The following is a 24229-nucleotide window of genomic DNA, read 5'->3' as shown; positions in this document are numbered from 1 at the left end:
AGATTAAAAGATATTCTGGTGACATTTTGGAGCAATTTTTTTTAATAAACCGAGCTCACAAACAATTTCACTCACTCGCTGACTTGTCGAAAATATTAGTAAATTTAACTCTAATCTAATTTACTTATAATATCAGCCATACCAATGTTTCATTCATTAAAATGAGCTGCCTCTTAGAAAATGGTGTTTTAAAAATATACAAATAATGTGATTTGCTTCAGTTTGGACATTCAGCAGTAAAACCATTCATCAACATGCAGCTTCCACAATTTAACCCCCATCAACAGTCCATCAAGATACAATACAAAAATCTGTTTAGCATGGCATACATAACTACTCATGGGTGGCAAGCATATAAAACAGAACTAATATCCATGTGTAATTTGGGAAAAGATTAAATAAAAGTAGTGTTAAAGCGGATTTTTTTTTCCAAAGTGCACATCTGAGAAAAACACTGCAGATACAGTAAAATATTTCCTTCCTATGGTTCAACTGTTGTATCCCTTATCCGTTTCCCTGTCTAAAATATCCCAAACTCAAATCTTCACACTTTTCTTGTGTAGAGATGCTCCTGAATAGGCTTGAAGAAAATTCTTTGATTCTCAGTGACAGGTGTGATGAATTAAGGAGGTAAACAGTCCTGTTCATTAAAGAACAAAACCAGACCCAGAGTAGGGAACAGAGGTATCTGTGCATCTAAAACAACTTTCAAATTTATTACTTTTATAAACGAAAGGTTAAGGCAAAAGGTGGTTTGTTGGCAAGTAGAAGAATTTTTGGTAACCTGTTAAGAACAATTCTCTCTTTTCCTTGCCCTGCATGGGACCGTCCCTACATATGTATGAAGGGGTCTCCATGAACCGTGATGAAATAGCAGCATCTGCTTCACTGGAGATTAGTCTACATATTTCTAAAGAGATTAAATCACTAAAAAAAAATTCCCCAAAATATGGGGGCTCTCACAATGGAAGAACCTTTAATAAAGTATTATGCTTCCCCAGGCTCTCTGTGCCATTATTGCAAAGTTTTTCAGGTTAGTAACAGTTTCCAAGGCACAAAACTTCCTTCACTTGCTTGACCAAAAGTAACAGATCCTGTTCTCATTGGTACAGCCTATGTGTGGCAACAAAAGATTGCTAATTATAAATGCCCTCTGAATCCAAGAGAAGAAATAAGCTGTGATCAACCCAACGTTCTCATTTAATGGATGCTAAAAAGGATATAGAAAAAGTGCACACTTGATTTTAAGCTGATTCTCCGATTAAAAAAAAATCATCAAAAAACCAAGAGCTCAGTCTTCCCCCACAGCAGAGTGCAAATTGCTTAGCTTAGTAAGCCATAAGCTATTTAAGGATGAGGTCCCCAGTTTAGGGCTCTAGCAACCTACTGCTGGACAAGTTTTAACACTCAATGATCTTCAGCACAGAAAGCCATCAGCTATTATTATTGTGAACTCTCATATCTTGCTTGCCAAGTATCACTAGAGACTAGAAGAACGACTTCTCAAACTAGAGTAGATTTTGCAAAGAAAGTGTTGCACAATCTTTCCTCAGAAAAAGGTTGCAGAGTGTTAACTTTCACTAGTTTGCAGGTCAAGTTAGAATCAAGAAACCTGTCAAGTACTAGTTGTAGAAACGATTGCCTTAACACTGAGTATTTTGAGTCTTCCTTGCTGGCTTACTTTGTGAATCACCACAGCATGGTTCGCATTTAAACCTTCAACTGAAAAACACTGTTAAAATTGAAACTTCTGAAGGGCTGGCTGGGATGCACACCAAACTGACTAGGACTGTTTCCATGAGCAGTGTTCCAGACCCACTACAAAAATGAGAATGTTATATCCTATCAAATTGGGGCATACTTCTCATGCTGTTAGACCCAGAAGGGAGCAGCTCCAATACATTCCCACTAGTGCCTGTGAATTTTCTCAATTCCACAGGTATTTGGTCCAAAGATAGTTGTAATTAAAAATAAAAGATTGGGGGGGGGGATCCCCAAACCTCTTTTTAATGATTCCCTAACAACTCATCCAAGTCATTCATCCATTCTTCTGAAGTCCTGTTTTTCAACAAAGTGTCTATAAGATCTGTATCCCCAGTTAAGTTCGGCAGTCCATTACTACCAGATGGGTTGCTGTAGGCAAAGGGCAGTTCCTGACTGGGTGTCCTCACTGGATAACCTTGACTACAATGCAGATTGGCTCTGTTAGGCAGTTGCTGATTTTGATTCTGGCTGAAAGAAGTCATATCTGGGACAGCTTGATTCATGCCTGGCAAGACCTGCTGTGATGGGACTGCCTGCTGGGTAGGAGGGTTTGTCCTCTGCTGGGCACTTATAGATGACAACATCTGTCCAGAGACAGCAGAATTCATGGACGTCATTGGCCTGCTGGTGTTGAGGCTTACCTGAGGCATTCCTTGCGCAAACTGTTGATTGGTCAACTTTAGGTGAGTCTGCTGCATATGGAAAGTGGAGTTGGCAGTAAATGTCCCTAAACCACTGTTCCCTTGTGCCTGGTTGTTCATATTTGACATACCTTGGTGCTGCCATGATTGATTTTGGACCCCAATAGATGTTGGCATCCTTGCCATTTGTGGCTTGGATAAGTTGGGATTCAGTGCTCCTTTACTGTGCTGCTGAGAAATGCTGGCAGTTCCTAGGGTGCTCTGTCCATATCCAGCAGGAAGAGCAGTGCCCTGTGCCAAACTGGGTTGTCTTTGCATTTGTGGCTGTCCATTGGCACTTGGATTTGCATGCTGTGGAACCATCTGTGTCATACCAGATGCCATGTTGTACAAGGTACCTCGCTGAATGCTCTGCAAACTAGGATACTGATTTACTCCTCGATCTTGCTGATTGCTGCTTGAGGAGACAGAACTGTGTCCTGTGCCAATCTGGATCATATTCTGAGTCTGAGAAAACATGCGTGGACTACTGGAGTTAGACTGGCCTAAATTATTTACCCCTGCCATCGCTGGAGATGAGCCTATAACACAAAACGAGAGTTTCAACATTTATAAAAACTAAGCAGTACATATCCTCAGTTTAGGTGCAACATTATACATATACTGCAGCATGCAACATTTTGTAGCTGTATTTAGGACTCATTGTCTTGAACCTTGAGAAGTGCCAGCAGAAGGTGACTTTCCTGCCACTGCTACCTCCCCCCAGCAGCCCCATGAAAAACCTCTCTTAAGAGTTAGGGGGTCCTCTTGAATAGGGTGGTATTTGCAGTGGGATGAGGGCAATCACTAAAATTGGGTGGTGGCACCTTTTCACACATCACAAAGCTAGCAGCTAAGAACAGGAATAAGGACTGTTAATTAAACAGAACATTATGGTGCAAGGGCAGACTCACGACTGCCACCTATGTACTGTTCCAAATAAACCTATCTGAGCTGGCTACTTAAATTTAATGCAAACATAGGGTTGCTTGACACTGTCACATTCCTTCACACATGAGCTTTGCCACGCCTGACCGTGCATGTGCCCAAACAAGACAGTGTAATTGTAAACTGGATGATACATGGATAAAATCACAACAGCAGCTATTTTCTCAGCTGCTGCAATAACAGTAATTAGGCAAAATTACTAGAACACTGGGAGCACAACTTTGGCTGTATTAGAGAATGAAGAAGCTCTGAGGCCAGGACAACCTGTACCATTATATATGTGTCTACCTCATTAGTGCTGCTATAAAGTCTATAGCGAGGAAGAGGTTGTAGGGCAGAACAGGAGCACTATGCAAGTCTTGTTAACTGCCTAACAAGGCAAGGAAAAAGAAAACAATGCATGAGTTCTGCAATACAGGGGGTGAATTCAAATGAACCACTGATGTGGAAACCTCTGTCCTCATTCACAGCTGTCACTTGCACATATTGAAAAGCTAGCCAATCTGTGTTGGAAATGCATAGTGAATATGCACTAACATGAAAATTACCATCCCACATGCAAAAATATGCCAATCCAGTTTGTCTCATCTGCCACTATCCTAGTACTGAGCCCTCCCAAAATTAACATACTTGATTAAATTGATAGGTAGCAAGTAAAGAAGATTATCAGCTTACATTTCTCTTTAGCAGTGCTACCAGCACTGAGAAAAAAATGAAATCCATCATTTGCACACTTCACAGTAGAAGTGATTCCTCTGTAACTTGTATGGATGCAATAGTTTTTTGTTTTTGTTTTAAAAGGCCAAGCACTTAAATCCAGAGCATAAGATTATGAATTATGGCAGTAAAAGAACATTTTAAAGTTAACTAATGACCAAATCCATAGAAGCTGAAGACACTTTGCTTCTGCACACACCTCTCCTGCTTTCCAGCTAGTCTTTCACAAATCATTCCCACAGTCCTATTTACCTGTGAACTGTTGTTGATATGGATTCTGTGTCTGATCTTGGTATTGAGGGGGCGGTCGTGTTAGATGCCTCTGGAGCTGTTGCTGTTGTTCCTGATGATGCCTTTGCTTTTCCTAAAACAGGGCAGATGCAAGACTGTAAGAAAACACAGCCTAAACTCTGTCATAAACAATGCCTTAATGTAAACAGCAATGTTGTATATAGGTTGACTGCTGTCTCAAGCAGTCTACAATCACGTTAATAACATCATAAAAACAATTAAAGAAAAAAATGCTACTGCTTAGTATGTAAGAAAAGCAAGGCTGATGTATACACTAAAATAAAACATAGCAGAATATATCACAGAAGGTGCTAGAAAGGGAGTCATATCTATAAAACAATGAGCTCCACTCAATAATAAACTGACATTCCACTAGGCAAACTGCCTAGAAGAATTTGAGAACAGTTAAGCCTTTTTATCTAAAACAGAAGGGAAAGTAGAATAACAGATTTTGCCTTTCACTGGAGTTCTTCACAGATTTTTGTGCTGTAGTTCCTCTCTAGTAAACATGCTCCAAAGTAAAGGAAATGCGGTATTTTGAGGGACTCAACATCCACATTGCAATGCCTCCTCTCAAATAAATTTATTCAAGGGGAAGAATAGTGTGACATTTTAATCCTGAGGAGGTTCATTCATCATGTTCAAGTACAATGAAAACATTCCTTTGGAATTCCAGCAATACATTGCTGTACAGTGGTACCTTGGGTTACAGACGCTTCGGGTTACGCTTTTTCAGGTTACGGACGGGCCGAAACCTGGAAGTACCGGAACAGGTTACTTCCAGGTTTTGGCGCTTGCACAGAAGCACTAAATCATGCTTCACGCATGCGTAGAAGCGCCAAATCACGTCATGAGCATGCGCAGACTCGGGGCTGCGAGTTGCGAACGTGCCTCCCGCATGGATCACGTTTGCAACCCGAGGTTCCACTGTACCTTCATATTAAATAAATATGGTAGTACAGTATACCAGAACCATTTTTACACTGCACTGTGGGGGCTAGAGAACAGAATCTGGCCAGATCTCCCCCCACCTCTCACAGGAATAATTTAACAAGTGGGCAGCACTGCCCTCCGGCTCATTATTTGATGTCACAATGTCATCAGGAGAACATTTTTTTCCCCATAAGGTCTGAAATCAAACTGCAACAAAGTGCCTTTCAAAACATTTCACAAGATGTGACAATCTGCTCATCAATGGATTTTGCAAAGCACTTTGCAAGAGGCTTATCAAGCCCTGACAATCAGCTGATAGGCGGGTCCTGCCAAGTGCTTTGTAGAGCTACTAAATACTTTTTTGTTTAGGCAAGCTTATCCAGACATGTAGAAGCTGCTGAGTGTTTTAATTTCATTTTAGTTTATTTTATTTTTGAATGTTTTGGATACTTGTTTTTAACTGCGCTTACTAATATTTATTGTTTTATTCTTTTTGTAAACCAGTTTGAGGTGCTATTACAATCCTTTTTTTCTAACGATTTTTTTTATTATTATTTTTGCAAACCTTGGAGATCCATTCAAGTTTGCTGTGTGTGCGGGGGAGGGGTTACCATTTTGGTTGCATAAGAATTCATATTTACCTCTGTGCTTTGTCAGGAGCTAATGAAAGATATCAGTGAGAGGAGAAAGGTGGTATGTGACTTTTTCTCTGTAATACGTGACTGTAATCCCCTCCATTTTTGTCTGTTTGCTTGTGGAGCAGGAAGAGTCTTCAGTATTATCAACAGGCAGAACTGAGCTGCTCTTATACAATCAGCAAAACCTTATTTAATATACAATAATCAGGTAACAGGAAGGAGTTCAAGTCCATCAAAATAATAAGACAAATACAAAAAGGAAAAGTTACACTTATTCTGATGTCCCCTACCTGTTCAGCAATTAGTTGCCTCTGCCCCATTATAAACTGTTTCTGTTGTTCCATTAACAGTTGTTGTTTTTGTTGTTGTTCCCTCTGTTTCTGCTGATCTAGTAGCATTTGGTGCTGCTGCTTCATTACAGCTGCTTGCTGCTGGCTGTTGAGATAGGCTGGATTGCCATGGTTACCTGCCATGGAAACATTGGGTGACTGTGCATTCACACCAGAGCCGGGAACAGAAACAGGAATGCGAGGAACACCAGCAGAAGGATTTTGATCCTACAAAAGCAAACACATAAATTGGATGGAAAGCCTGGAATTCAATTTGGGAACACAGGATTAAATCTATGATTCTGCTTCTGATGGAGGACTTCTCATATATTCATAGCTATCTGCCAAGAAGTGATGCTCAACGTAATTTTAGTTTTGATTGAATTTTACTTTTAGTTTTGATTGAAATTCACTCTCTTATTGTGATGCCACCTTTGTGCAAAAGCACAAACCAGACAGGAGACCACAGAAGCATATTTCCATACATTATGAAGTGGGTGAAGAAGTATAAGTCACAGTCCCTCTTCACCACCTGTGGGGGGCACTTACCAAAGAAAAATAGGTGCGGCTTTCACTGCACAAACACACACCACAGACTTACATACACACTGCACAAACACACATACAACACATATCTTACACAACACATGTGAGTGTGTGCGTGCGCACACACATACACTCTCTCTCCCCCCCCCCCAATTCTTCTCTCTCTTAGCAATTAGGCTTTTTCAAGCCCAACGGCTAGAGGAGGACTGCGGTGGCGGCAGCAGCAGCAGCACAAAGATCACCCTTTCAAAAAGTCTTTAAAAGTGACTACTGTTCTGCTTTCAGCAACTATTACAATGTAGCAAAGAAGATAAATGAAAGTACAGCAAGCCTGTCTAATAAAAATCTTCATTAAATTAAAAGCCACTTCTGAAGATGCAGCAATCGTGCATACTAACAGTGATATTGAAACAAAACCACACAGTGAAGTCTGAGTCTGTTAATGTCTAGTGAGTGGTAAGCCAAGATCCATGAAATGGCCGCATGGGGCAGCAACCATCCAGTGACAGGATTCAAGGAACCTCATTGTGAGAAGAAGCCCAAAGGGCATTTATAACCAAGAGGAGTCATTAAATACAGCACTGAACAGAAACACAGCACACATACTTTCCAATAATAAGGAAAAGATATTGATTTCCTCTATGGGTTGCGCTCTCACTGGGGGAAAACCCAACATTCTGATGCAGTTTAACAGTACCCACTATAATATATGTGATCTGGTACCCCTGAAGTAAGCCACTTTTGCAATATAACTTACATTACACTGTAATAACAGTCATATTATTCATTAAGGAGGTGGAAGCATTCTTTAAGCAAATTTCTGGTTGGCTTTTTAAACAATTTACACCAGAGATAGAATGTATCTCCTCACTGGTCAAAACAGTTATCCATCTTCATTAAGAGGCATGTTTTTTCTGGCTCTAGGTTCCCATAAATATGCTGTGTGAGGTTCAATCTTTACCCTTGGATGATTTCAAGGAAATGAAGACTAATAAAGCCCTATATGCAGTGTTAGAAACTGAGATATGAACGCTAAGAGTTAAATGGCATCTTAAACCTAGGTTATGGGCACCGCCGCAATGGAGTGTCTAGGCATGCTTTTTTATAACAAGAATACAAAGCTGAAAATGAATGAACTGCAGCTAAAATCTTATGTTCATTTTTCACATGGTCTAGTCCTCATCTTAAGACTGCTTCCCCTAATATTCTTATGAGGGTCCCTTCTCCAGTCTTCAGAGTAACTAGTAATATCACATAAGAAACTTCAATCCTAGTCATACCTATTCAAACAAAATAATCAGAGCAATAAAAAGATCTCCTAAAATTTAATTAGATCCTATTTATCAGAGCTTGAAGAACTGTACCCCTGTTTATAAAGATCATTGCAGTGACTATTTTGGAACAGAAATAGTATATTATATCATGGCATTTATCTTTTCAGAGAATATGAGAAACAGTATGTTTCTTTCTCAATTAAGACTGTTGCTATTTGTCATGTCCATTGTACTATTTTACATTAAGCTCTAAAATATGCACCTTACAATGGAACTACTTTGCATGGCTGCTCTACTTATTCAGCCCTCCTCATTTGCTATTACCAAACCTTCTACTTCAAACACTTACCTGGCTGTGTGGCCCTAGAGGTCTATAAGCAGTATTTCCAGACTTCTTCATTACAAACATCCCATTCTGCTCATCGCTCATATGAGGCAGAGTGGGTTGCTGACGCTGCTGCATGTATGCCAACATTGGAGACTTGTTCTGTCCAGATACTGTAACTCCTTGACCGCATTCTTTGTAATGTGAAAGAGGTTTCGTATTCCCATAATCTAGCACAGAGTTTTGACTAGATACAGAGTTCTGGTTTAAGCTGTTTGGCTGATGGCTTAACATATTTCCACCATGATAATTAACTCCAGCCCTCGGAGAACTCTTGTTTGGCATACTAGACATCATGAGTTTCTGGTTATTGAAGTCCTGTTGGTAAACTGAAGGGCTAGTGGGATTTTCCATAGTGTATGAAACAGCTAATGGACTGTGTGAAGGTCCAGACTGCTGCCAGCTAGGAATCTGGTTGGGTTGATGGACTTGCTGTTGGTTCTGCAACAGCTGATCTCTCTTCTGCTTAGCAGCTATCTGTTGAAGCTGTTTAGCAGATGACATCTCTTTGGCACCCCCTGTATTTTGACCAGATAACAATGAACTAGGAAGAGGCCTCTGAATATTCTGAGACTGGCTTGATTGCTGCAGCATGGACTGGTTGGAATTTTCAGCTACTGACTGAGTGGAAGGCTGAACCATAGTTTGAGAATTACTAACTGATGGAGAAGCAGCACTAACAGAAGAGGTACCAATGAACGTTGTGCCAGCAGAAGTAGATCTGACTTGTGGGGATCCCATCTGCTCTTGTTCAAAGTCTGCTGGGGAAAATTCAGTCTTGATAATGATGTCCTGTGGTAATGGAGTTTGTGCAGCTGAATTTGAAGCATCAACATCCTTCTTTTCCTCAAAGTCTTCTGTAAATAGATCTTTCATATCCTCATCAGGCACGGATCTGTTAAGTTCATCAATGAGCTCCTTCCACTCTTGCTCATTAAGGTTAAGATCAGACATCAAATTATTCTGAGATATTGAACTTCCTGGTCCCGTAATCATACAAGGAAGGTCATCTGGTTCTTGTTTAAGCTCCTTGTTAATAACCATAGCAAAGGGGTCATCAGCATCACTGTTTCCATTCAGTTGAAGGTTAGAGTCTGGCAGACACTTTTTGTTGATGCCATCTAGACCCATGGAATGTTTTCCATTAAGCTGTAAGGTGTCTCCACCAGAAGATTTGCTGTCAAGCTGGTGCAGAGGTGATGCAGGAGGGATTCCATTAGAGGAGCCACTCAATCCAACAAGACCATCATCATGACGCAATTTCTTGGGAACAGAAAACAAGTCCCCATAGCCATTCTGCTGGTCGCCATTCTGCGGTGAAACGGAACTATCAAGTTTCCTTTTGACTGTTTCATGAAGCTGCTGAAAGAGAGACAGTTCTAAATTAGTTTTATACCTCACACCAAGTGCCATTTTGGTTTTTTAGTCTAGAAATCATTCTTTTAACTACCAAGCATCATCGTTTTCACTGCAGTTGAAAAATTGCAGGGGAATAAAATCCCCTTTTCTTTAACTACTTAAAACCATGTGATTTAAAAACCTGTTTGCTTTGGAGTTACAAAAATGCAACAAGACTTGCATCTTTCAAGGTAACACCTAAGGCAACCTTGGATATCTTTCCCCCACATCCCCCCGACAATGCTTTGTTTGCCTGGGCTCAGCCTCCAACACCATTATGAAGTATAACCTGGGAACTCAGTGAAAAGTCTGAAAGCATCTGAGGTTACAGAAATGCTGAAGCAGCTTTAGACCTGATCAATCCCTTGGATGGGAGAGCACTGGAAGCCCCATATAATAAAATAAAATAATTATACATAAATGTTTTTAGAATTTACAAACAATGTACCTGTTAACTCTAAAGGGCTAATGCTGCAAAAGAGCACGTACATGCAACTCCCACAGGGCTGGCCTGCATTGCAACACAAGGCAGCCATGCAAGAGCTGTCCACCAATTCACGGCTCTCTTTGCCCTTCTACTCAAACAATTACTCAGGCTTTTACAGTAGAATATACAGTTGTAATAGCACTTCACCAGCACAGCATGTCATGGCAGCACAAAGCTCGCCACGGAGCAAACAAGCTACAGGTGATACAGTTTGACACACAAAAAAAGTTGACTGAGGATAATTGCTACTATTGCTACTCACCACAGTCTAGTAGTAAGCTGCATTATACTCCTCAGAAAATTCGCCACTCAACCAACCTATGTTTTTATGACTAATAGGCAAGCATTTACAAATCTACACTTTAACTTCCAACTTTAAAAAAGAAGAGTAATGATTCAGAGTAGATAATATTCCTCTTCAGAATTTTATTATAATAATTGGGGGGAGGGATATTACAAATTTACAGCAGACTAGTGTTCCAAGAAATATAAAAACCTAAACAGAAGCAATTACAGATCTGTCTACCTCAAAAGACTGGGTTTTTTCTGAAGGCACTAGACTTACTTTAAACATTCAAACCTTCCTCCTGAGGTAAGGTGTAATTTTATACCAGTTTATTTCAGGTAGCCCCAAACCTGAGAGGATTGTATTTGGTGCAAAATATTATATAACAGCAATGGAAGGTAGCACTCAACACAAATCTCATCAATTGACCAATGAAATTGGCTTATTCAGCAGGAAATTGAATTTCATACTCCCTAGAGTCTTGACCCCCATTTTACCCCTTGTGGACATTTTAGCATCTCTAGCATGTAACAAATAATCCGTAGAGCTTCACCAGCAAGTGTTGTTTGTATTTTTGGAATTGCTGCACCATTAAATCTATTTAGAAAAAGTAGCAAAACAATTTAGCTTTGTTTCCAATACTAGAATTCTCATTCAAACTTCTTAATTCAGGAACATATTCCTATAATGTGGGTACTTTTTTAAAAAAAAACCTACTATTTAATGGAATGCAAGTAATAATTAGTAGCAAAACAAGATGCAGTACAGTTCTAGACAACACAATGTACACCTATATTTAAGAATTGCTTTAAGGACATTCTAAAATTCTCTATAAGAGGCCTAGTTATGTGGCACAACAGGGAATGCAAAGAAATTCAGTGGAATTTGGCAAGCGTTTCAAGCAGTGTTGTTTAACTAATTATTAAACTCTTATCCAATTTTCACCTATATGCTATGTCAGTGCTCCTCTACCCCTTTTCCTTTGGTTATTGTTTTATTCCTCCATTGGATCAATATTTTCCCCCATTTAAAGTTAACTACCTTCAGTTGGAGAGAACCTTTGGGTTCAAAGGCAGAATACAACCATAATAAATAAGAACTAAGAAGATATTGAACTTCCTGTATTTTCAATTATCATATTATTTGCATTTTGGTGACCCTCCTGCCCATCAATAAAATATTACTACCTTGTAATTTTCCAAAACCATGCAACAGTATTTTCAGTGAAACGCATATAAGAACACGTAAACCTGCATTACTTTCAGTTACTATTAGATTTTCGGAGGCAGACCACATTGCTGACCTACTCCACACAATTTGTAAAATCAACTTTTGCTATGTATTTTCATTTCCTTAGTCTTATCTGACTACAAACTAACTGGTCTATGTTCCTATAGCACAAGATGATAAATTTACTAGTGAAGATTTTCTTCCCACAGCAATTGCATTTGAAGATCCATGCTCTGTTCATGAGCGATGATGCAATTTCTTATTTTGTAGTGCCCTCTAGATGTAACTAAAGGAAACAGCAATTTGTTTAGCCCTTTAAGTCCACAATGTCTTATTTGTTCCCTGGTACTATCCTCAAACTACAATATTAATAAGTAATCTCTTCTCCCATGAATCAGTTGCAAAAAAAGATTTTCTACCAATTTTTAAGGTAATGGAATCTTACCTACTACAATCTTACCTTGGCAAAAGAACAAGAGTTGTGACATCCAATATATTAACAGATTGTTTCTGTTATAAGCTTTTGTGGACTACTGCCCACTACACACACAAACACAAAGAAAAAAAACAGTGAGGCTAAATGGCCACAAATTCAGTCTGTAGCAGGACTGTTGTTTTCTCTGCAGCAAGCTAACATGGCTACTCCTCTGGAAGATGTTATGTCTATTCAGTCCGAGTTGCACTCAACACTATGCAAGGGGATTTGCACTTGCACAATGAGACTTCCCCCTCTTCTCACTGTGAGCTCCCAAAATCTGATCTGGAGGGTGCTCCAACCTTCTGGGGCAGATTTTGAGGGGGCATGGGGGGCTGGAAGGAGAGGAGGAAAGTTCCACTGTGCAGGTCTGCTGGGTGAGCAGGACAGCAGAATTGGATACAATCTACATACTGCTAAAGAGCTTTAGCACACAAAATACTGTAGAAAAATGCTGTACTGTATACATATTAGAAGAGAAAATGAAAACCTCTGCTTATCCTAAGTAAGCCTGCCCTAAGAAGATAAAAACTATTTTAAAGTATAGCCTGTGTATAAGTAGTAGGGGGAAAGTCCTATCATCAGAGTCCTCTAAAAAAGAAGCAAAGTCTGTCAATATTGAAGACTGAGGCAACTTCATCCATTTTTCTAACTCTGCGTTGAAAAGAGCCTTCATTTTTTTGTGGTTATACAAAACTACAGTGAGTCAGTGAAATATTTGAGATTTGTACTGATATAAGTTTTTTGTGAGCAGCCTGCACTAATTTGAAATGCAACCATTGATCTAAAGGGACATGTTATACAAAATCATTTTTCTACTAGAATATCACTTTAGTGCAATGAAGTAATATTGCACTTTAACATTGGGACAAATGCATATTATCTGTTTTGCTAGGTGCAAAAAGCTTACAAAGCTTCTACATGTGCCCAAATGTAGAAAAAACAGATACATGTGCCCTTGTCACAACTTATACTTTACTGTTCCTACTTGATACTGCCATCTGGATGTGAAAACCATCTTGTGTTAAGTGGCTTTGAGGAAGCATCTTAGGTCAAACTTCTTAATTTTGATTTTCAAGCCAGTTCAGATGGTGCATTTTCCAGCTTATTTGCAAAAACAATTGTACAGTGGTGCCTCGCAAGACGAAATTAATTCGTTCTGCGAGTTTTTTTGTCTTGCGAGTTTTTTTGTCTTGCGAAGCACGGTTTCAATTTTTTCAAAAAAATCTTCAAAAACCTCAAAAAAGGCTACCACACCACGTGCTATGAGTTGCTCCCCGAAGTCAAGTCGCAACTGCACCTCTTCAAGCAATGCACCCTGTATTACTGTAACGGTTTTAAGAAAAAGGAAACAAACTTGCAAGACGTTTCCGTCTTGCGAAGCAAGCCCATAGGGAAATTCGTCTCGCGAAGCAACTCAAAAAACGAAAAACTCTTTCGTCTTGCGAGTTTTTCGTCTTGAGAGGCATTCGTCTTGCGAGGTACCACTGTATATTCACTCTAGTTCTAGTGGCTGCTTTTGTGAGCTGGGATTTTTGTGCCACTTTACTAACTTTTCAGACCTTCACAACTTGTCACCTGCCAGGTGCTCATCAATCCCACTATACTGCAGTCCCAGTCAGACAGCCAAAAACAAGAACTTGAGGATGTATTTTAATTGATTGTCTGATTTTATGTTACTGTATTATACATTTGATGTTAGCCGCTCTGAGCCCAGCTTCGGCTGGGGAGGGCGGGATATAAATAAAATTTATTATTATTATTATTATTGATGCTCCTGGCACACTGCCAAACATGTCCACATTTAGCTTTGTGGCTTTTATAAGCCTGATTTAAACATCATAGTACGGTAGTAATAAAAGAAACTGTACTTGTCCAAGTTTCCCCTTCACTATAACTCTTGAAAAGAATTCTATTTCAAATTATACAGCTACAAGTATAGAGTGAACTCACTTGCAATAATTTCACTTAAGAATGAGCTACTGTATAATAATAAATAAATCTTATACTACTAGTTACAAACTCATTCTCTAGGGATGATCTGTATGTAGAAAAAAATACCATTCACCCACAAGAGGGCGCTATCAGCTTACTTGAGGGGACCCCCCTAAGGGAGCCAAAAACACTCTCCAAAAACACACAATAAGGACTGAGCATCCTCAGTGGCTACAAAATGCTACAAGCTGGATGCAGGTCAGCAGCAGAAAGGAGAATTCTGGGGAAAGAAATGGCTGCCTGGTACTCTACATGGGAGCACTCCACACTGTTGTGGTTCTCATTTGTTTTTCAGTGTTACAAAACTATTTCACTGCAAACTTAACACAAACAAAGAAAGAATGCAACAGTGCGTCACTCTTAATTAGTCTCAGTTTAACCAGAATACTGTGAACATCACGATAGTGTTCTATGACTTTGCACATGCATGAACTTTGTATTCCATTCTTTAAGAATCATGTATTTGGCAGTCTACAAAAAATGGGCAAAATCTACACTACCATGTACAGCTCTCTCCAAAGAGCAGTTTACAACAGTTTGGCAAGTGAGTCAGATAGCAGCCCCACCAAAGTATGCCAAGGCGAGAAAAACCTGTTCTAAGATGAAAATTCAAAGGAGAGGAAACAACTGGAAAATAATTCAATACTATCTGCTGAGATACTACATCCTGTTGATCAGTTTAATTGATGCCAGACAATTACACTGAATTAAAAATTAATTAAATTATTGTTCTAGCAATATGTGTATATTTAACACCCTGATAAGTCTTTCTAAAAAATATTCTATTCTCTGCTTTCTGAACAGAATAAAAAGGGAAATACTGGACAATTTGTCTGAAGAGCAATAAAAATGTATTCATCTGCTAATAAAGTGTTGATAATTCCTTTATTTCCTACAAGAGTACAATTATTATTGTTGTTGTTGTTATTATTATTTATTGAATTTATATACCACCCTATACCCAGGGGTCTCAGGGCAGTTCACAATATGAATTATATCCCCTAATCAAATGTTATTTGATCTACAATAGAGATCAACGGTTTTCTAAAATATTGTAAATATAAAATATTTTAAAATACTTATTTCTATATTCTACATATTTCAGTTAGCAGCACTAAAATATAAGCAGATTCAGAACCATGTTAACAATTTGTTCCCAATGCACAAACACACAACGACCTATCTGAAGGAAAAAACAAATCTGAACGGACTTTAATGATAGAGCCTTTATTCCTGAGGTCAACCTATCAGTGATAAGACTTCCCGTGTATAAGACTAGGTTTTCCCCCCTTAAAAATAATGTCAAAAATTAGGGGGTGTCTTATACTCTGGACCATCTCCCCCCATTTTCTTAAATCTGAGTCCCCAAAAATAGGGGGCATCTTATACATGGGGTCATCTAATAGACGGAAAAATACGTTAATTCACAGCTACAGTAGAAACTTTTTTTCTAAATCAGAACTTCTGTGACTTGTGAAACAAAATGCTAGCCGGTCCACCTCTTTTAAAGTCAAACAGCATTACTAGTTGCTCTGAGTGCTTTATATAACAGAAAACACCATTACAGTAGAATGAAATGAGACTTGCGAGAAGACAGCATTTAAACTGCCAATAGCATACAGACTAGTAAACAACACCCTACCTCAACTTGTTGTGCAACAAGTTAATCAGCTTGTTAGCAGAAACTTCTATCCAAGCACTGAAAGCAATTGTGTGTGTAATCCCACAAAATGGTCTGCAGTCATTCCAACTCCACACCTTGCATTACTTCAGGCAGCCAAAGCAGATCTTAGGCATGCCTGGAAGGCAACTATCACACAGCTTACAGGCAATGTAACTGAAATAAAAAAATTCCTTCCTGTAGCACCTTAAAGACCAACTAAGTTAGTTCTTGGTATAAGCTTTCGTGTGCATGCACACTTCTTCAGATACACTTTCAGTGTATCTGAAGAAGTGTGCATCTTTCAGTGTATCTGAAGAAGTGTGCATCTTTCAGTGTATCTGAAGAAGTGTGCATGCACACGAAAGCTTATACCAAGAACTAACTTAGTTGGTCTTTAAGGTGCTACAGGAAGGAATTTTTTTATTTCGACTATGGCAGACCAACACGGCTACCCATCTGTAACTGAGGCAATGTAACTGTTATCAGTACTGTCCTGTCTCTAATCAATCACAAAATCTCCCAATCAGGATGGATACAACTGCTTGGGGCAGTGGCACTGCCTGCAAAATTTCTGGGTCCCAAGTTCACCTATGTATACCAAACCATGGCTCCCTGAACTACAGAAGTGAGTAAGGTCAATGACAGACCTCTGATGAGAGAATAGTACAGAAACATGTAGATACCGCTATTTTGTTGGTAAGTGCCTACATGTAAAAGGGAGAACATTAATTTCAGAACACACAACAGGATCATCGTCATTGCGAGAGTACTTTAATTAAAACTTGTTTATGTTTCAGTACACTAATAAGCAATAAAAAGCAAACAGTGTTCTTGTTGACAACATACAGCTCTTGCCTGCAAGTGATTCAGGTTGTCAGTACCAACAGTAGTACGGGGAAAGGATATATACTGGTTAAATTTTAAAAAGGTGCTCACAATCTTAATAAACACAGAACATAATTTCCATAGGGTTCAACCCTAATGTGCTCACTGGAGCTCTGCTGGTGCTTGCAGCCACTTGTGTGCCTTGAAAAGCTGTTTCAGAGTGGGGAGGGAGGGCCTCCAGAAAAGCAAGGGAAATGCTAATGAGAGATGCTGGGGCAATGAGGAATCACTGCAATTGCTGCTCCTCTATCTTCCCACAGCAAAGAACCTCTGCTGGATCTGTTCCTTGCCTCAACATAAACAAGGGAGGGACTTAGATTCTAAGTTCCTATGAGTGCAAGTCCACACCTGGGGTACTGCCACTACCTGACTACCAGAAGTGGGGAAAGGTGATATTCGCCAATTTCCTCTTCTCATGCACTCCCTGTGCCCCAGTAAAATCTCTTCCAGAAGGCTGGCGGATCCTCTGAAACAGCATGGGAGGTGGATGGACTCATGTCACTTTCATGAAGAAGAAGAAGAAGAAGAAGAAGAAGAAGAAGAAGAAGAGTTTGGATTTGATATCCCGCCTTTCACTCCCCTTCAGGAGTCTCAAAGCGGCTAACGTTCTCCTTTCCCTTCCTCCCCCACAACAAACACTCTGTGAGGTGAGTGGGGCTGAGAGACTTCGAAGAAGTGTGACTGGCCCAAGGTCACCCAGCAGCTGCATGTGGAGGAGCAGGAGGAGCTGCATGAACAGAAGAAGCCATTCCATTTGTGGAAAGGCAACTAAGGATGTAGGGTTTGACATAATTTTCAGTTGTGGTGGTATCTTATTCATTGATAAAATGTCCCCAACTTCTGCTCATTACCACACTTAATGGTAAAGCAATTTGGAGTTTGACTGCTCAAAAATAGGGGCAGATCCATCCACATCACTTCTAGCAGTGCTTAAGAATATTGTTTGGTTTGAAAGAAAAACCTTGATGGTGAGAAATACCATCAAGCATATAGTTTGCACATTAGTTCCTTGTTGCTAACCAGAAAGGGCGGATAACCAGATTGTATGGTACTTATAGCCGTATAAGTGCTTTTTTTCTGTTAAAATATAGATTGTAGATCATCTAAAAATTAGAAGTTTAACCCATACTATATGGTCACATTCTGTATGGTCCAACTGTTCAAAAGTAAGCATAAAGTTGTTATTATCCACCCTTCACCCTAACATCTCAGGGCGAGTTACAACAATTAAAACACAATGTTAAAAACAGTTAGTCATTAGAAGGTCATTAAGAGGTCTAATCAGGCTTTTCTTACCCTTTTGCTTTCCTTTTGGCATAGATATCAACACCTGAAAATAATGCACTGACAGCATTGGATACAATCCAAAATATGTATAAAACAGAAAGTTATAGAGTTATGTTTTATGTTCTTAGCTATTTTCCTTTCTGAAGTGTGTATTTTAAAGTGTACACTTTGAAATACAACATAAAGTTTAAAGTATCAAAGAATTTACCAAGCTCTTCTTACAAAGTTTTGAACAACCTTCTATCTGGGACACATACCATTTAAGACATTGTCAGATCACAGGGCCTTCTTACAACCTCACTGCCAGAAAAAGATTAAAGTGACCCATCCTTCTGACTATGTCCTAGCTCTGTCCAGCCAAATTCTAAAACAGACAAATGACTAATAGGGCAGGCAACTCCTGACTCTACCAGATGCAAAGATCACAACCTAAAATGTCATAGAAAGGGTTACCTGGTTTGTTCCTTTTCTCATTCCCTAGCTTACTAAGAGTATTAGTATCATTTTGGATGCATCTTTCAGATGTGTTGTTAACCATACTGACCTAAACAGCTTGGCAATTCACTTTAACTTTACTAAAATAGTTAACTTTCTTTGTTTTCAGTATCACTGTGAGCTCAGGCACAGAAGAAATTCAAGATTAGATATGTCAATCTCTTGTATCAAGAATAAATAGCAATATATTACAAGGAATGTGAGAGATTTTAATTTTTACTTTCATTTTTCTAGCCAAATATTCAGTGACCAATAAAGAGAATACTTCTTCCTTCCCACTTAATCTTACCCACTGGAGACTTGCCAATAGCCACTGGTGATAAAACTGAAGCATAGATTAGTAACATTTTATCTACCCTAAAGGATGAAGGCACACAGTTTTTAAAATGTACGTTTTGTAGGAAAAAATAACATGTTTCAGTGTCAGAGGCAGTATATCTATAAATACCAGCTTCTGGGATTCACAAGTAGGGAGCTCGCTGCTGCACTCAGATCCTGCCTGCAGGCTTCCCATAGGCTTGGACACTGAAGAGAGGATGCTGGATTTAATGGGCCTTGCTTATGAAAAAGTGCTACAGCTCTATTATTAATGCATTTGTACAAATGCACTTGGGAGATAGCTTAGATGATTATTTGAAAAGAACTAGAAGAGGAACCAAGTCCAGTGCTTTGCTAGAAAATTAAAGTATTGTACATTGGGGGTGGGGATTCACTGGATAATCCCCAACCATATTGTTCCTGCTGTAATTAATTTGGTTTTGGTATTTAAATGATAAAATATTACACCTAAAGAAAGGAGCAATGTTGGAAAAAATATGCCCTTTGGATACAATCTGATATATGGTTGCTTATTTTGACTTAGGGACTATCTACAACTAATAACATAAGCAAACAACTTTCCCCAAAGCATGTCCTTCTCTTCAAGGCTGCTAAAATGCAACTCAGATTACAATGTTTATTAATAAATTCTAAGAATCCATTAGAAACACACAAACATTCAACCCTTACTTAAGACAATGAAAATATGCTTATGTGATGTTTCTGAGTCTTTACCCATCCTTTCACAGAGCTATAACATAAAGCACAAGTAAGTGTACATGAGGAAAAATTTGGAGAACTAAAATCCCAACAAATTTATAGTATTCTACCTCTCCAGTGTATCTGGAATTATACTTCACTATTTCAACACAAAAGTTACGGTCAGAAAGTATATCTTCCAATTCCAATAGGAGTCCAAAATTTTGATACTTATTTGGGAGAGGCCACAGCACAGTGATTTGCCTGTCTAAAAGTCCTAGCACTGGTGCTAGGCTGAATAGACAGTTGCAGCTTCATTTTATTTTTCAGTTGTGATCAAAGCAGCGTTCAAAATTTGCCAGGCACCAGGCACATTTTGCACCTGGCTATCGGCCACTTGCGACCAAGTGAAGATGCCCGGGTGCCAGGATGGCGCCTGATGTCTCCACCATCTGGAGTGCGTGCCTGGGCATCCTTGGATCTTGACTGTTTTTACACACTAGCAATTCTATCTACTATATTTTATCTGCACAATCAGAATGAATTTTAGGAGCCAGAAAGTCATATTGAAAATTATTACTTTTTGAGCAGTCTACCCCCAAAATGGCAACAAGGCATTATGTTTTGGCAAATGTAGCCCTGGTTTAAGGAACCATTTGGCGCCTAGCTTATATATCTAAGTTTCTAACACTGGATCAAAGGCGAGCAAACCCAAACTCAAAGGCATCATCTCAAAGTGAACATGAAACATAGTCACCTACAGCTGTTTGGGATTACCCACAACAGCTTTACTGTTTCTTATTTGTGGCTTTCTTAACACACCATCTAACTTTGTGTGATTTTTCTACACCTTGCTTCAGTCCCAAAACACCGACCTGATTCTATAGGGAAAGTTAGCAAAACCTAGCCTTTTACAGGGAAGACAGGTATTATCTTTACATCTTTAAACCCACAGCAGGAAAAGTCATAAGCAGTCTTCTTCATTTTCCACCAACTCATACACATGATGTGGTGGATTGAGTCACTGGACCAATATGCTTAGAAAACCAGAACAAGCAGGCTCCACTATATGGAGTAAAATTCTTAATTTCTGTGTATGCAGACATTCCATACCAGTCTCCAAGTTGGTCCCTAAAACCCCATTTAAAAACTCTTCATACTGAAGCTCCCCCTCTGTTACATAGCCAGTATGGCAGGGACTAGGCCAGTTGCTCACATACAGTAACCTGCCTATCAGACAATGTTGCTGTGAAAATAAAAACAGTGTCTCCCATGTGAACCACTCTAAGATCCTTGGAATAAAAAACAATACATATATAAAAGGGAGAAATACAGCCCTTATTTTTCCTGCCAAACAACTATCTGCACAGGCTTGTTACACTGGACATGAGCAAGAGCTTCAAGAACATTTCACAAACTTGCCTGCCTGCCTGGATGGATCATTCTCATGCCACATTTCGCTGTAAAGCCAAGATATAGCAACGCTAAAGGAAGTAAAGAATCGCATTACCCTTTATTTTGCTCATAACAGAACTGGAAGCCTACCATTTCTTACTTTTCCTACATACTTTGCTAGAGATCCCCGCTTTTTCGTTAATGACTATTTACATATGTACGCTGCCTTAATAAGCTGGAAGAGAAGAGACTATATATATTTATATATATTCCGGGGAATGGGGTAGATGGAATCAGGAGAGCAAACAATCAAGTTTCTCTTTCATGCACAGCTGGAGCGGCCCGAGGGGAGGTGGAAACAAACATCCTCTTATCTTGTTCCCAATATGAGGAACTCGAACTCTGAGGGAGGCCTCAAACCTCTCCAGCCTCATTAAAGGAAAGTTCACTCCAAGCTACGACTCCTTTCTGACCACCGGCCTCAGCCTTCACGGCCCCACAGGTCCTTTTCAAGGGGTGGCGCGGATTCCCCCGGGCAAAGCCCAAACCAACCCCGAGGCCCACCAGCTGGGACCTTACCGCGATGAGGGCGCTGCTCCGGCCGTGCTGCTGATGCTGCTCACCGCCCGCGGTGTCGGCGTCCAGGCCGTTGACTCCAGGCCTGTCGGGAGGAGCGGAGGTAGAGGCAGAGGAGCCCCCGGAGCCCGGGGCCGGAGCAGGGGGAGGCGGCTGGGACGGGGCGGCCGGCGGAGCGGCTGCCGGGGGAGGCAGAGGCGGCTGGCGGTGCTTCCCGGCCCGCTTGGCCTTGGCCTGCAAGCAGCGCTGGTGGAGGGCGAAGGTCTGCTGGCGCTCCAGCTCCAGCCGCTCCGGAGACACGGCCTGGTAGCGGGACTCGCAGGCGCTGTGATGCCGCCGGCACAGCTCGATCCGCCGGCGGAGCCGCTCCATCACCGCGCTGTGTCGCGGAACCACGAACTCCGCCATGGGGCAGGGGGGCAGGACCATGAGCCGAGGGCGAGAAAGGCAACGCGAGAGACCAGGCGGCCGCTTCACTCCGCCATGGCTGGCGGCCAGAGACACCGGGCAGCCCTCACAGCCTCGGCTCTCTTCCCCTGTAGTCGTCGTCGTCGTCCTTCTCCTCCTCCTTCGCTGCCGCCACCCTTTACAGGCCGGGGCCGCCCCGCCTCCTGCCGGGAGCCTGGCGACGCGCCGCCGACTTTCCCTCACTCCTGCCCCGACCCCAGCTCAGGCCCGGAGCCACCCAAGCCTCCCGCTTTCCATTGTTATCCGCGCCTCAGTCGCCGCCATCTTGAAATTGTTTCACCCCTTTTCCTCCCTCCCCTCCCCCGCCGAGAGCCAGCCCCAGCGAAGAAGGCGGAGGAGTTTCCTATGTGGTGCCTGACGTCACGGCCCCGCACTCATTGCTCACGGGGTTTAACAGACAGCAGGGCAAACCTATCGGACGCGAGATCGGAAGAGGGGTGGGTGGGTGGAAAGACGAGGCAGAGCTCCCTTCCCCCTCCCCTCCGCCTCTGATCTCTTCCCCTCCCCCATGCCACCCCGCCCTTTCCGGAAGTGGGTAAAGGGCGGGGCTTTAGGTGTGATTAAAAGGTGATAGAAGCTGAAACTTCGCGGCCGCTCCGCCTACCAAGGAAGGGAGAGATGGTGAAGTACTTGAAAGAGTGACTTAGTGAATGACTTGGCCTGAAAAAAAGAAGCAACAACTCGTGACTTAAGAGTTTTATACAAAGCTTAAGGCCAAGATTAAAAATGTAGAATTCTCGCCCACAATTCATTTAAAGCAAAATACCTACCATTTTAGGGTTGAGGCTTTTGATGCATAGCAAAAGCAGCACACAAAATCTGTAGGCTTTATGCCTCTGTCGATACAGCAGGACACGACAATTTAATCAACTCCCCCCCCCCCCATTATTCTTGAGAACATAAGAATCCTGCTGGATCAGCCCAGTGGCCCATCAAGTCCAGCACAGCCGATTGGATGCCTGTGTGGGAAAACCACGCGCAGCAACTGATATTTCTTTCTGCTCCCTGCCGTGAAGAAGGGCAAGGCCACACTCTAAAGATTAAATACTTTTGTGCAGCAGTATGGGTTTTATAGTTTTACTGTCGAAATACTTCATTAATTGGGCAATATAGTGGTTCAACACAGGAATGAAAACACAGCTGCCAGCAGCAAAAACATTTCTTTTGTAGGCTCTGGAAATTTGGAAGCTCTAGTCAAAGAAGCAAACAAACAAGAACTTCTGACTTTTATGAAGTAGACAACAGGTTTACCACACCTATCAGCCAATCACCCATTCTCACCACCCTTCTGAGTAATACCCCTCCCCACTCTCTCACTGTATGTAAGGGTCTGGTGACTTCTGTTTTAGTGTATCTGAAGAAGCGTGCATGCACAGGAAAGCTCATACCAATGACAAACTTAGTTGGTCTCTAAGGTGCTACTGGAAGGAAATTTTTATTCTGTTTTGACGTTTTATCAAGACATTTTACCATTTAGGCAACACTACCCCACCTCCCGCCCCACCCCCACCCCGCTAAAACCAAGGAATGTTTAAGATTGAACTAGTCTCATGCAGTTCACTTGAACAAGGTACTAGACTAGAGAGAAGAAAAAGCAAACTTTTTGGAGTGAAAATACATGAATGTTTTAAATATCTGGTCAGATTTTCAGTTAAGCATTGGAAGCCACCAATTCTGGAACACTACACAAAATAATGACCTAGGAGTGTTGAGCTTTAATTAAACCTGTAAGATAATTGAACAAAATAAGACAACTTACTCCCAGACTAGTCAGTTACCTTGGGGGGGGGGGAGGGGAAGACACGTCACATTAACATCACCAAATGTATTTGAAGGTGTGGTGTGATTGCTTTGATGTGACCAAGCAATGAAACCTTGCAAATACGGATTAGAGTTTAGTTAGTTTTCAGGCAATTTTATCTGTAGCCAGTTCTACAAAGGTTATGGGAGATTAAAATCCTGCCATGTCCACAACTGCTAATGCTAAAACAAATCAATCTTTAAAAACCTATATGAACAAGCCAAGCCACTGCATTTTGATGACCAGGGTTGAAAGCAAGGTTAAAC

The 24229-nt window shown here is 40.8% G+C and overlaps 1 protein-coding gene across 2 annotated transcripts; it reads right to left on the bottom strand.

Moving 5' to 3' along the window:
- Window positions 1-1182: 1182 nt before the first annotated feature.
- MAML1 (mastermind like transcriptional coactivator 1) lies at window positions 1183-22572 on the bottom strand. Of its 2 annotated transcripts, none has more exons than XM_080991378.1 (5): window positions 21698-22572; window positions 8470-9867; window positions 6262-6528; window positions 4362-4473; window positions 1183-2986 (listed from the first exon to the last, which is right to left on the bottom strand). In XM_080991378.1, the coding sequence occupies exons 1-5, from the start codon at window positions 22121-22123 to the stop codon at window positions 2007-2009; spliced, it is 3183 nt and encodes a 1060-aa protein (XP_080847504.1). In that variant the 5' UTR covers window positions 22124-22572; the 3' UTR covers window positions 1183-2006. The 2 variants fall into 2 exon arrangements, with proteins under 2 accessions (XP_080847504.1, XP_080847505.1); XM_080991379.1 differs by having other exon boundaries at window positions 8470-9864.
- Between the last annotated feature and the right edge of the window lie 1657 nt (window positions 22573-24229).

This window comes from Podarcis pityusensis (assembly GCF_964106645.2).
Source record: "Podarcis pityusensis genome assembly, chromosome: 2".
Lineage (NCBI taxonomy): Eukaryota > Metazoa > Chordata > Lepidosauria > Squamata > Lacertidae > Podarcis > Podarcis pityusensis.
This window is presented reverse-complemented; position numbering and strand designations above follow the sequence as displayed.